Here is a 13,173-nt window from a genome sequence, read left to right as displayed (position 1 = left end):
AAAAGTATTTATAACCTTGAAAACTGTCCAATCGGATTTATCACCCGTAACAACCTTTTACAGTCTTTTGATACTTTCTTGTGTCTTTTCCTTCATGAAGATACCCTTAAATTTCACTCCAGATTTCATGTGAATAATTGCAACACTACCTAATTCCATGAAAAGCTACCCAAAAGTTGTTCCACATGAAGCTGTTTGGAATGTGAAAATAATGTCCACTAGATGGCAATATCAACCCAGTTAATCCCAACAGTGTGGTCAGAAACAACCTGTTACAGTAGGCCACACACACCATCTTGTATAACTTAGAGAAGAATGCATGTTTGAATAAATACAACATCGCGCATGAAGCAAGACTGCTGTATAAGAAAGTGGTTCACTATTGTACATTGAAAGGGATGGGGTGTGTTTGAGAGGGTGGTTTTACTTATTTCTTGGTTTATACATAAGAGTGTTTCAGATTCTGGAAATGTTACGTATATAATCATGTGCTTGGTATATTATGATGTCCGTGAATGGGTGTGCTTCCGCTGGGTCTGTGGGATTTTGGCCCACAATTCCTGCAGCTCTCAGGTCACTGCTCCGTTCTCACATTCATACTTGACATTCCTTCCTCGACGTGATTACCATACACCTTCCACTCTTGGGTTTGGCTACGCAAAATATTTCCATCATTCCCCGAGTGCAGCTGGAACAATGTTCCACAAATGAACAAATCGGCCCACCGGCACCCCTGACTTGCTCCTCTTTATCCCACAGCCTCGTTGCCCTCCCGCCTCAACACCGGTTCCTGTTGCCTTGCAATCGGAATCCTCTGAGTCAGCTGTTTGTGTGCCCGTACGATTGGGTCATTTGGCAGCAACATCTCTTCAATGACCTCCTGCTATGATATGGAAGGAAGGGGAGGGTTATGGGGGAAAGATGAGAAGAGAAGTAACTCAAACACAATAGGGCATGTTGGTGCTTCACGCTGCAGGGAGGAAATCGACACGCAGCTTTTATTTAGTGACTGCGCAACGGTTTCCGAACGAGGCAGTTCATCTCGGACAAAAACAGTAAAATTGGAGAAAAGATGACTTTTAAAATGTGACGTCACCACCGCATGCATACATTGTTAGTAGACGGAGTAGCGTTTTATTCGATTTTCTTAATAAATAAAGTCAAAAAATTCCTAAACAATAATATGTTCTATATTACCCCACTAGACTAAACACATCATTATGATTAATATTGCGTTTAGAGAATATGACTTAAGCAGCAAAATCCACCCGTTTTTGCTCAGTGGTCAGGTATTGACCAATCACGGCTCAGCTTGTGAACGTCACATGACCAAACTCAGAAAACAGGTGATCCGTGATTGGTCTTTATCTGAGCCCAAAAAGGCATTTTCAGAGACCCGCAAGTGGAAAAAATGGCCACCCCCTTAGATGGATACAAACGGGTGGGTTTTATTGCTTAATTCATATTCTACAAACACAATGTTAATCAGAATGCCATGTTTAGACTAGTGGAGACTCATAGAACCTATTACTGTAAAGAGTTTTATATTTTACTTGACTTCACTAAGGTCAATATAGAGGTCATACTAACAGAAAAAATTGCGTCACAAACCGGGGGTGGGGGGAACTGCACTATTTGACGACTGTGTGCTACTGGTACTACTAGTGACGTAAAAATTCTACTACTTAACTACAACAGCTAGTGCTTTACTAGTAGTGATAGACTAGTGCCTAGATGTCATTGCCTATGCATAAATTGTCCTACTAGTAATCAGATTTTTTTCTTTGGCAAATCACAACTTAATTTATTTGTAATTTGACTTTTTATAATAGTATCCTACCACCCAGGCCAGATTTAATGTAAATTCCTTTGAATCTCTAATCTGAAGTGTGTGTATCCCATGGACACAGAACACTAATTAGCAGGGTTATTGAGGCCACACCCCCTGCATGCACTGTGCATTCATGCTTCGTTCTCTTCAACAGTCATGTGTGGTTGTTCTCATGTAGGATTCTGAAGCCTGAAATTGTCTTTTCTTGTGCGTAATCATGTGGGGACAAATCAATTCAGAGGCACATTGAAATGTTTCTGTAAGGTTTACTGAGTCGAGAAAGACTGCTGCACACATAGCTGAAATAAATAAATGAAATAATTTTATCATAATAATTATACTAACATCATAGTAGGATTGCTTATTTTGTGTTTCTGTTTTCTTTTTATATATATAATATATATAGCTTTCAATAAATTGTTCCCTTTAATATTTTGTTCTTCTGAGTGTATGCATGAGACTTTGGTTTGTTCCATTGAATGTCCTGGTAGCAGCATTCTGTATCCACGGTATCGCACAGGAGCATCATCCCCTGGGGGTTGTTTCTATAGTGATGCTTCTAGAAGGCACCTTCCCTTGTGTGCTCCCCGTCTGTGCTCATCTTTGCCCCTCTACACCACTTAGCAGAGTGTTGTGTCCTCTGTGGTCATGGTAAAAGGGCGGAGTCCTGAAGAAGGCCCTCAGTTGTCTTTGGTTGCTCACTGCTTTGGTGTTCTGCGATTGGCTAGTTGTTTTTGGTACATTTGTTCTATACATTCCAGTTGCTCCATGCCGTCGGAGTCTCCAGGGTCCCTCTTGATTGAGCTTCTCCCCACATGCTTGTTGATGCACTCACACAAACACACACATTAATTTCTTAATTTTCCCTGTTACAGGCATGCATGTATTAAGTGAGTCTGTCACCCCATTCCCTCACTGACCCATCCATCAATCACTCTCACAGGATCTTACCAATCTAGCGGTAAGAGGAATAAGTGCATCGCATGTCAACAGTCCATTCTTGATCCTCGTTCTGCGCGGATCATTCCATCCCTTTGTCCACAATGCAGTCTTTTCCCTTTAGACTGAGTACCCACTCACCCCTTTTCACCCTTGTCCTCTCTGTATGGGCCAGTTGTAATTCCATTCTTGATATTGTCCAGCTGGTCCACAGCAGGAGATGTAAAAAGGCCATGTGTTTTTTTGTGGTTGTGGAATGAAGGCCTTTGTGGGGCCGTGAGCCTTGGACTCTTTTGGCTGCCCTTCAGGTATTCTGTCAATAGTTCTGGTCTGTGAAGGGAAGCAGACCAGGTCCATATCGCTTCCAGTGATGGACCACCAAGGGTCCGGTTGGTCCCAGAGAGGGGAAAAAAAAAGGAATGATCTACAACTATGGGGCTGTAGTGGCAAATAGGTTGGTGTAAAGATAAACCCCATGAATGATTCATCAAGTTTCTGGTCAATGTTTGTCCCAACAAAGCGAGTTCTTCAGTGGAATGCGAATGGTTTTTGGTTGACTAGTTCAGCCTTTGGCAGGCTCAAGTCAAGGCTTTCAGGCAACTCGAGTTTGGGCGTGAACCACCATTAGCGGGGCCCAGTAACACGCACCCTCTTGCCTCTCTTGCTGATGGTGGTGAAGCGAAATGGTGTGGTGAGGTCAGGTTGCTCCCCAGGCGGGAAACGTTTCATGAAGTGTACATCCTGCTGGTTGGGGAGCGTGTGGGGGCCGCGGCGAGGGCGCCCTCTTTTTGTGAAGCCCACATACCAGCCCGTGTAGCGTGCGGACATCAGAGCTGTGTAGTGGTTTTCCAGAACCTTCTCCACAAAGACACAGTCGGCACTTCTGTTACTAGCCTTCTGAGGAAGAGGAAGCACAGGCAACCACGTGTGAAGAAAAGAGAAACAAAGAGAAATTGTCAGAACAGAGCATCACAGTCATTTTGTATTGGACATGTTGATGTAAACAAAATTCATTCTTACCTTTCCTACTAGCTTGCCCCGGCGGTTCATGCACAAGTAGAAGTTGGTTTCTTTGCCCCGGATTCTCACCTGGCTACCAAAGGTGTCTGCCTCCACTACGAGCTGGGCTTGTGAAGGGACAGACAGACGGACAGACAGACGTTAGAGCCAATGAAGACAATGGCAACGTGTGGGTGTCAACACAGTAGAATCTCTATCTGTTATGTTAGTCTATGTTTGAGATTGTTAAAAACAGACGCTTATCCATCCAAATAGCTGACTACATCTTAGACTGGTCGCCAGTCATTAGTCAATAACAGGGTGTGTCAGAAATGCTCCAGGACTAGTGTCACAAAATAGATATTTCGAACCTACAAGTTTTTGTCTTCAGTGTGAGCCAGACGATCAGCCAGGACGTCTACTAATGGAATCCTGTGGCATTTGCCTTGTTCAGTGTGCAAGAAGAAGCTGGAGATGTGCGCTCACAATGCCCTGAGTATCTGACACTCCCTGGCCAAGACGAACTATCGCCATGCTGGCGCAACCTCCCAACTCACAAGACCTGGCTCGGTATGATTTCCTCGCCCACCCCTTTGAAGACAAGGACAGCCGTGACTACAGATCTGTGGAGAATCCTGAAAAATCCTTCAAGGAGTGCATGAAGTGGCAGAGAAGACTGGGAAATTGCATTATACTTTATGGGAATTACTTTGAAGTAGAAAGCGTGTTGTTTGTATTTGAAATATATCTTTTGTGACAGCAATCCCAAAACGTTTCTGTAATATCTCACGGAGACTGACAGCCATTCACACGGTCACTGAGAATTTAATCAACGTCGACTGTGTTGGAGTCAGCCTAATGAACCACTACACCATCAAGACTCACTACCATTTCAGCCTTTTCTATCAAGCAGTATACAATAGCGGGGTACTGTTCAGGACTGAGAACTAATTGATGAAGCTACAATCAATGCGGCCACTTGATTGTCCAGCACAGAAAAACATGAATGAAAATGACAAATTGCTTTGGAGAAACAATTCGGAAAGCATTTGTTCAATTTGGTACAATTTTGTGCACTTTCATTGTCAAAGGTTGTTTTAAGTACAAAGAACAATAATATATGAATTCTTGGTTCCTTTTGTTTGGGGTACTGGATTGAAGGACCCAAGCACATTTTTTTATGGCGTCAATGGATCATTCCGTGCCTTCTAGACGAACAGATGGTTTACAGATAAAGTGGTCCACGTAGTTGTGAGGCTGCTGCCTACAAATTGGTCTCATAAAAACAAACCATAATACTGGTGTTTTTTTTAGCATGCAAAGAGCAAGAGAAGGCTCTGACTGGGTCTCTGTAATTGTATTTGTGCACATACAGGATAGAATACATTCGTCCTTGCGGGCAATATCACTTCCTATCCTCAAAGAGTGTTTGAGCCTGGTTAAAAATAAATCCCTAAAATGGTTCCTACATGACCTTAGTCAACAAAGGGGTCAAGAGAAATCAATACCTCCTTCCCTCTTGCCCTCTTCCTTCCTCTTCCCCCCAACTCTCCTCTCATATCCCTTCAGCTCTCTTGCATCGCTGTTCATGCATCAGACGCAAGACCCGATTTCTTTAAGTCTTTGGAATGCTTTCTGAAGCATTTACAGTAGACAATGGATTGCTTGAGGTGGAATGTTCGTCATTTGCTTGTGAATGGCGGAGCGATACAATGAAAGCCACCAAAGGAGCATGTAAAGAAACATGAACTCCAGGCTTCCTACTGCCCATCGATTCCCCGTAGTTTAAGAATGGGTTTAGGCGTAATTACATTCAAGGTGGAGAGGAGGATGGAATGGGGGATGGACACAGGGAGTGTTAAAGCATGGAAGTGGAGAGGGAAGGAGGGAGGCAGGGAGAGGAAGCCTGCTGTTTTAAATCCAGAGGAGACAACAGCGAGGATGAGAAATCAATGCGTAGATCGATGAGGAAGATGAGTTTCTACCATCAGGTCTGACACCGCCTACCAGCCTTCTCCTCTAACTAACTCACACTTTTTTTTCCACACAGACACCTTCATTCTCTCGCTCTTTTTGCATCCTTTGCTGGCTTGTGAATCACTGAGTCAGCAACCAGTCGATGAGGTCTTTGTACTCCTATAAGACAATCTCCAAAGCCTGGGGAGGTATGCACATCTTCCACCTACACCTGTTCACCTGGCTTTGTACTTGTGTGTGTTTGTCTTACCATATTTGTCTCCATCTTCTCCCCGGGCGCTGATTCGACGTCCCAGCACTTGGACATGCTTGCCGCTGGTGCGACTGTACAGCTGGTATACCCGGTGGTGTCGTCGACTCATGGTGTCTCGCACCTGCGTCTGGTTCTCCACATGCACGCTGAAGTTGACCCCATCTACACCGAGTACCTGTTGGAAACACGACAGACAGGTTTGAGAAAGTGTACCTACATTAACTACACAATAAATATTGTAGAGTACGTTTTACTCTCAACAGAGTATATTTGGTCCCTCTCTTAAGAGAGTAAAATTTAAACTTGGAAGAGAGTAAAATATTAGAAGTAAATTTTACTCAAATTATTTTGACTGTGTACAAGAGAATTTGCCTATTCCATGAAAAAACTATTAAATATTTTTTTCACTCAGAAATTCTAATTAAATTTTGAGAAATTTTGACTGAATTTTACTAGTTTATAAAATAATAATAAAGTATCTCAAGGGTTGAGGAACAAACCCACAACTTCAGGTTAGGAGACAGCCAATCTACTCCCTGAGCCATGCCGCTCCTACTGTGTGTTAGTATATTGCTCGTGTCAGCTGGAATCAATGTTTTCTCCTTTTGGATATTAGCAAACAGTAGGAGTGGCATAGCACAGGTGGTAGAGTGGCTGTCTCCCAACCTGAAGTTGTGGATTTGTTCCTCAACCCTTGAGATACTTTATTATTATTATTGTCTCCCAAGCTGAAGGCCGTGAGTTTGTTCATCAAACCTTGTGTAACTTAAAAAAAATAAAATAAACTAGCAAAATGTACTAAAAAAATGTCCTTCTAAAATGTACTTGTAATTTCTGAGCGAAAAAAACTTTACTAGTTTTTTGTCGTGGCATGGGCCAATTCTCTCGAACATAGTAAAAATACTTATTATATATATTGTATCCTCTTCCAAGTGTAATTTTTACTCTGTTTAGAGTGGGACCAAATAGACTCTGTTTAGAGTCTTTATTACTGTACTGTAAAAAAATAACCTCATTGTTGCTTCTCACCTGTAATGGATTGCACATCACCAGCAACATCTGGATACATCTGGAAATAGTCAAAACAGAGCAATAGTCAAAAAAACAATGACAGCTGCAAGAGTCAAGCATGACACCATCAAAAATTCCCATGGACACCCACACTCCCCCCGCCCCCCACCCCACCTACCGCACGTTGCCTTATTTGCCAATTGCACACATTGTTGGCTTGACATAAAGACAGGCAGATGTCCAGGCATCAGCAGACAGGCAACAGCCACAGCCCTGTTTATAGCTATTCTACCTGACTTTTTTTCCAATCCCAAAGTTCTGACCGGGCCATGCCAAAATCTGGCCTTCAAATGACCCGACTGGACGGTACCCGAATGGCAAACATGCCGAGACAAATAGAATATGTTTTGCTTGGGACATCTGAGGGAATGAGTCGCTTTATTGGCTGCTGTGGATATGTAGACAGCTGGGCCTGACTACAGGTGCACACCGGCCTGTGATGTGGTTTTGGCCAGAAGTGGATTGTGGTACCAATTAGAGATGCTATGAATAAGTGAGAACATGAGCTACCAAATGTGCGGAAAAATTATTTCTGGAGGAATAATTATGGTGATGCATAAGTCATGTGTGTAGTCACACTGCTTATTTTTGTTATTACTTACCATGCGCCTCAGCTTTGGACTACTTGAGTCTCATGACAGAAGCAGCTGGTTCTTTTTTCAATTAAAATATATCTCTATTTATCTAAGATTAGACCATAAACCTTGGAGCTATCGTTTGTTATTTAAAGCTCTCGATCGGTATTGTGCAAAGTCTGGTAGTCTTGAGCTGTTCTGCATTAGCTACTTAATGACTTTCAGAACCACGCATGGAAGGTGAAAAGCAATTCGACCAATCTTGTCTTTCCCCACCTCATCTCCGTGTGCCTCTTCCATCTCTACTCCACTCTTTTAGTCCTCCCTATCTCTCCTCCACCGCTCTCTCTCTCTCTCTCCTATCTTTTTCCTGCCTCCCGGTTTATGTTTGGGGTTAGTGAGGTGACTCCTCCGCACTGTCATGGGCATGCACACAGATGTGTGTATACAGAAGGAGCAGGCAGCTGACAGCTGGGCTGAAGAGAAGACATGTGCACCATTTCTGAGACTGGGAGATAGTGGTGGAGAGACCGGCAGCATTGGACACAAAGAGGAAGGTGATGCAAGAATAAATCACCAGGGAATGCTGCTGGCAAGAATTAAAAAAAAGGTGAAGATAAAATCTGAAGTTTATGTGAGAGGGAGAAGAGGGCAGTCATAAAAGGTTTCATCTCTCAGGAGGAATAAAAACTGGACAGTATTAACCACAGAGTGTGGTCTGGTCTGGCGTGAGAAGTAGACAAAAAGATAAATAATGGGAAATAAAGGGGAAGAGGTTACAAGTCATGCACATCATAACATAAGTCACCACCAACTTCTGACTCTGGCAAATGTACCTCATCGCATACCCTTGCTTTATTCCGCTACTCTTTTTGACACATTCAAAAAAGGGGATGTCTTCTATGCGCTCCCACTATTTTTAACACGACTTTCTGATGAATATTGCATTTGTGGAATGTGAATTAAGCAGCAAAAATCCACCCATTTTTATCTCTATCAGGGGCAGCCATTTTGCCACTTGCTGTCAACTGAAAATTGCATCTCGGTTGGTCAGGGATCAGGTAACGACCAATCACAGCTCACCTGGTGTCTGACTTTGGTTATGTGACGTATGTTAAAAATGGGCCTTGATTGGTCGCTACCCGAGCAACTGTGATGTCATTATCAGTTGACGGCAAATGGCAAAATGGCAGCCCCCCCTGAGATGTTTAGACTGCTGGGGGTGCAAAAAACGTATTGTAAAAAAATTTTTTTTTGGGTGGGGGGTTCTTCCCCTTCACAATAACTGGTTGGCACTAGTGATGAGTTTAATAAGAAACAGATTAACTGATTGTTAAGCTTGTCCAATAGATTACTTGGCCACAACCAGTGAATCTGACTGAACTTGTGGTGTAAGAACAGTGTTGCTTCAAGTAAGACCAACATCCACGTTATGCCAAATCCTCGGGGCAACATTACTTGGCTCATTTCAACGTTGGCATCAAAACGGGACAACATGCAGAGAGAAAGTCTCGCATATCAAGTCGAGTAAGAACATTTAGAAAAATAATTCTGTCAACTTGGGAAAATACCTGTACTTTTCTGGCATTTGGAAATGTGCTATGATTTAGCTTAGGGTCTATTTACTGGCATTTATTGTGTCTCATTACGCAGGTCCCATCCCAGCGTCTGATTTTTATTTATTTTTTTGTCCAGTCATAAAGCAGGTTGTTTGGGCCATGTGTATGTCAGTCGCATAGTTGTCATAGCGATTCATACAATATACCAATTAAAAAGAAATTTTAACTGTTAAATTCCTTCCTATTGACTTTCTCATTCACGTTTGCATCATAATGGAACTAGAACTATTTCCTGATTCTGTGTCTAAGAATCTTGGGAAATGTAGTCAGACCGAATGCGAGCTGAGCGTTTCTGGTGGCGCGTTTCCAATGTTTCGATGTGGGACCGCGAGGTTTGTTGTGCCAATGTATTTACCCCGGGGGAGGGGGGGGGGGGACGGGGGGGTAAGAAAAAAGGACTTATTTAGCGCTGATGAACTCTCAACCAAGATAGCATTTAGCAATAGCTAAAGTATTAACACAACCCTTGGTCACCATTTACAGTGAAATTATAGTGTCCTGTTTTAATTTTGAAAGTGTGGTCATCCTTTGTACAACTCATCAAATGTATCCAAGACAAATCCAATTTTCCCTTTAATCCAAATGGCTCTGTATTTCTAAACCCAGTTGCCTTCAGTTCACCCTTAGTCGATTACCATGACCTGGATGGCTGAGAATTTACACAGACATATTGTATCCCCATTTCTGACAGCGCATACTTTGTTGTGTTGACTCTTCAGTCATCCTAATAGACGCAGACGTCCAGGGAAATGCTGCGTTGGCCCTCACATTTTACCAACACCGCCAAAAAAACCTGAGCCCCTGTGCATTGTGAGGACTCTCAGCTGTTAAAACACCACGGCCGTACTGCCGTCGAGGACACTGCAGGAAAAGTGCCTCGACACTGGATTCCCCGCTCCCACAAAAACCACAGACACTCCGTGTTATGCCAGCCGCAGAGTGAAGGCGAGAGGAAAGAGGGGACTGCTCGGGGGTGGGGGAGGGATGAGAAAAGGACAGAATAGGAGCACAAAAAAGGTTGGGCAGAGCAAAGACAGAGCGGAGGTATGGGGGAAGAAGGAAAGCCCGGTGCGCTGTGGCCGTCTGCCAAAACAAGCAAAAGCTCTGACATCATAAACCTGCGTCCCCGCAGATGCACCAGGATAAGACTGCGGTCGAACCAGCGAGCCTCAGCGCGGACCAGTGTGAAGAGAGCGCAATCGGCCTGCTGGGACTCGGCATACAGAGCGGCGGTTTCAGCTGTGTGTAGTAGTGGTTACAGCGGTAGGCCAACACGGCATCGGCGGGCCTCAGCACGTTGCATGTTAGTCTGTGGGCCTCTGTGGCGGCAGTGAGGCAAGTGGGTGTGTGAGTGGTATCAGCAGGAACAGGCCCGACTGTGGAACAATAGTTTGGGAAAGCCTCAAAGTGGAGCTGCGGCTTTTAAGAGAGTAGCAACAGGTTGCTGCGGTTAGGACTTTTCCCCTTTGCATACCACACTTTGATAAAATGGGTGAAACTGGGCGTAGGAAATAAATCCATAAATGTCTGCGGTAAAGTGATAGGCAAGAAGAAAATTAATGGCTCGATGATTGGCTTTGGTCGACCTTAGCTAAAACCAGCAGACTAAACAGTCGGTCTGCTCGTCCTCAGATACTGCCGGGCGCCGTCATTCATCAGTTATTAATTCAAAACTTTATCTTAGCAAACATCTGTGGAAAAACAGTTACCTGCAAGTCAAGGAGACAGATGAAGGCAGTTAGGTGGGTAAAATGGAGACAAGCGGGATGCAGGGAGGAAAAAGTTGGGCAGCGGCGACGAAACACACCCCGTCCAGGTTGTGCGAGGAATGAGAAGTATCTGGCGATAGCTGCCATGTGGGAGAAGTAGAGCCGATGCAAGCAAAGAAAAATAAATCCCTCTCGGCTTTTAACAAGACACACCTCGAATGGGCAAGTAACAGCCCCCAGAGTATGCATCCTCCCTCAGATTTGCTTTTGGCACTTTATCATGTTCCTATCCCACTAGATAAAGTCTGTGTTACTTGACTTGAAAATATTTTCAACAGGAAAAAAAAAATTTGGAGATGGGAAAACGACCTTCCAGAGCCAGTTTCGGCCATCCCAGAAGTAAGTGTAGACGGTGATGGAGATGTTTATGGCAGCTTTTATGAGTAACACAGCCCCAAGTGTGACCTAGTGACCCCAAACTGTCAGCCAATCAAAACAGGACTTTCCTGGCATGTTTTCCACGGGGACTGATGAGGAGTGATGTAATCGTTTGACACTGCAACCCCTCCATCATCTTCATGTGTTGCTCGGCTTATTTGAAAGTAGTTTAAACACAAGGGGGAGACTGAGCAGAGAGATCTGATTACTTCGCGATAAAGAGATTCAAAAGGGTCACTTACAAGACGGTCAGCGTGGAAAGAAGGGACCACATCGCTTCCCCCCTCCACTATGGAACTTGGCCCAGAGTCAGTCTCCTCGCTCGGCCTGAGCCAGTCCGACAGTCCGAAGAGTTTCCCTCTGCGGTTGAAATCCGATGGATGTTAGGCAGAGTCAAACAGTTAGAGGCCACTCCAGTTGGCATCGGCGATGGCGTGGCGCACTTCCCACAGCGTGGATAATAAACATGCGGCTGTGGGGAAACTGGTGTTTGAGGCCGGAGTAGTCGGGCCACTGTGACCGCAGGGCAACCTCGAACAGCTGTCCACGGCGTTGGCGAGTGGGCGGGGGCGCAAAATTGTGAGAAAGACGACGCGCGCCCCCGACAAAGGAGAGAACAGGTGAAAACGCGCGCTCTTCTTAAAGATTGTCAAACTCCGAAAAAAGATCGGTGACCCTCAGCAGCCTCGTGGAACGACGCGCATAATCTTATGCGTAATCCAAACGTCCGGTGCGTAAATGGAAATATGCGCTACGTAAGGCGGTGGGTGGTGGGTTCGCTCCGAGATGACAGCAGCAAATGAGCTTCAGTCCCAGCTGAGTAGGTCCAGTAACTGTTTGGGGTTCTTGGCGACGTGAGAAGGATGCTCGCGCACACAGCAGGTGGGAGATGGAGGCTCTGCGGCCGCAGGTTGATGCAAGGCGCCTTCGGTCATGTCTGCCCCCCCGCGGTGCTTCCGCCGGTCTGACGCTTCGGTGACACCACAGTGTCTGTCTGTCACAAATGTCGATTAAGGTCCTGGAGCGGTCCAGCTCAGAGTAGTGTGTAGAAGGGGCAAAACGAGGGAAGGGGTGGGGGTAAGTGGAGAGGATGTGAGCAGCTGTGACTGGGTGGCGGACTCGGGGAGGAAATGACAGCCGCACTTTGCACCTGATTTTCCGGACTTGCCCGCTGCCCTCAGCCGCTGGTTGCAGCCGGGCTGCAGTACTTCTCCCTGCTTCTCCTCGACACAATACCAGCCAAAACACAGCTCGATGACATCACCTCCAAAATGTTTGAAGGGGGAAAATGCAATCCGATCGTTTTATTTATTTTTTTAAACCTAGAAAGTTAAAGCTGTCCCTGTGAAGAGTGAGAGAAGGGGGGGGGAGCACGAAAGTCTCTCCGCTCCGAGAGAGAAAAAACAGCTCCGCGTTGCAAGAACAGATGAGTCGAGCTCGCCAGGTTAGTGGAGAAATAAAAAGTTCAACACTGCAAACGTTTACCCAAAATCACACTGACAGATCCAAAACAGTCCAAAACCTGCAGATCCTCTCTTCTCCTTCTTCTTTGACTGCCCCTCTCTTTCATTCACACTTTAGAAAAGACAAAAACTGAGCCCAGCTGTGTGGTTTTATCCACTTTTCTGCTATTATGCAGATGTTTCTCGCTTTAAAAAAAAAAAACGCCAGACTCTTTGCATAAACAGCTCTCGTTGAGGGGGCTGCACGGGAGAGGCACGTCGGCAAGCACAGACCTCACTCTAAGAAAACCTGAACAAGA

General features: G+C 44.9%; 1 protein-coding gene across 2 annotated transcripts; it reads right to left on the bottom strand.

Moving 5' to 3' along the window:
• Window positions 1-2,203: 2,203 nt before the first annotated feature.
• On the bottom strand, window positions 2,204-12,240 carry fgf18a (fibroblast growth factor 18a). Of its 2 annotated transcripts, none has more exons than XM_077577867.1 (5): window positions 11,654-12,240; window positions 7,029-7,068; window positions 5,997-6,174; window positions 3,791-3,897; window positions 2,204-3,667 (listed from the first exon to the last, which is right to left on the bottom strand). In XM_077577867.1, exons 1-5 carry the CDS (start codon window positions 11,683-11,685, stop codon window positions 3,395-3,397), a joined length of 630 nt encoding a protein of 209 aa, XP_077433993.1. In that variant the 5' UTR covers window positions 11,686-12,240; the 3' UTR covers window positions 2,204-3,394. The 2 variants fall into 2 exon arrangements, with proteins under 2 accessions (XP_077433993.1, XP_077433994.1); XM_077577868.1 differs by lacking the exon at window positions 11,654-12,240 and adding an exon at window positions 11,072-11,127.
• Between the last annotated feature and the right edge of the window lie 933 nt (window positions 12,241-13,173).

The sequence above is a fragment of the Vanacampus margaritifer genome, chromosome 10, assembly GCF_051991255.1.
Source record: "Vanacampus margaritifer isolate UIUO_Vmar chromosome 10, RoL_Vmar_1.0, whole genome shotgun sequence".
NCBI lineage: Eukaryota > Metazoa > Chordata > Actinopteri > Syngnathiformes > Syngnathidae > Vanacampus > Vanacampus margaritifer.
This window is presented reverse-complemented; position numbering and strand designations above follow the sequence as displayed.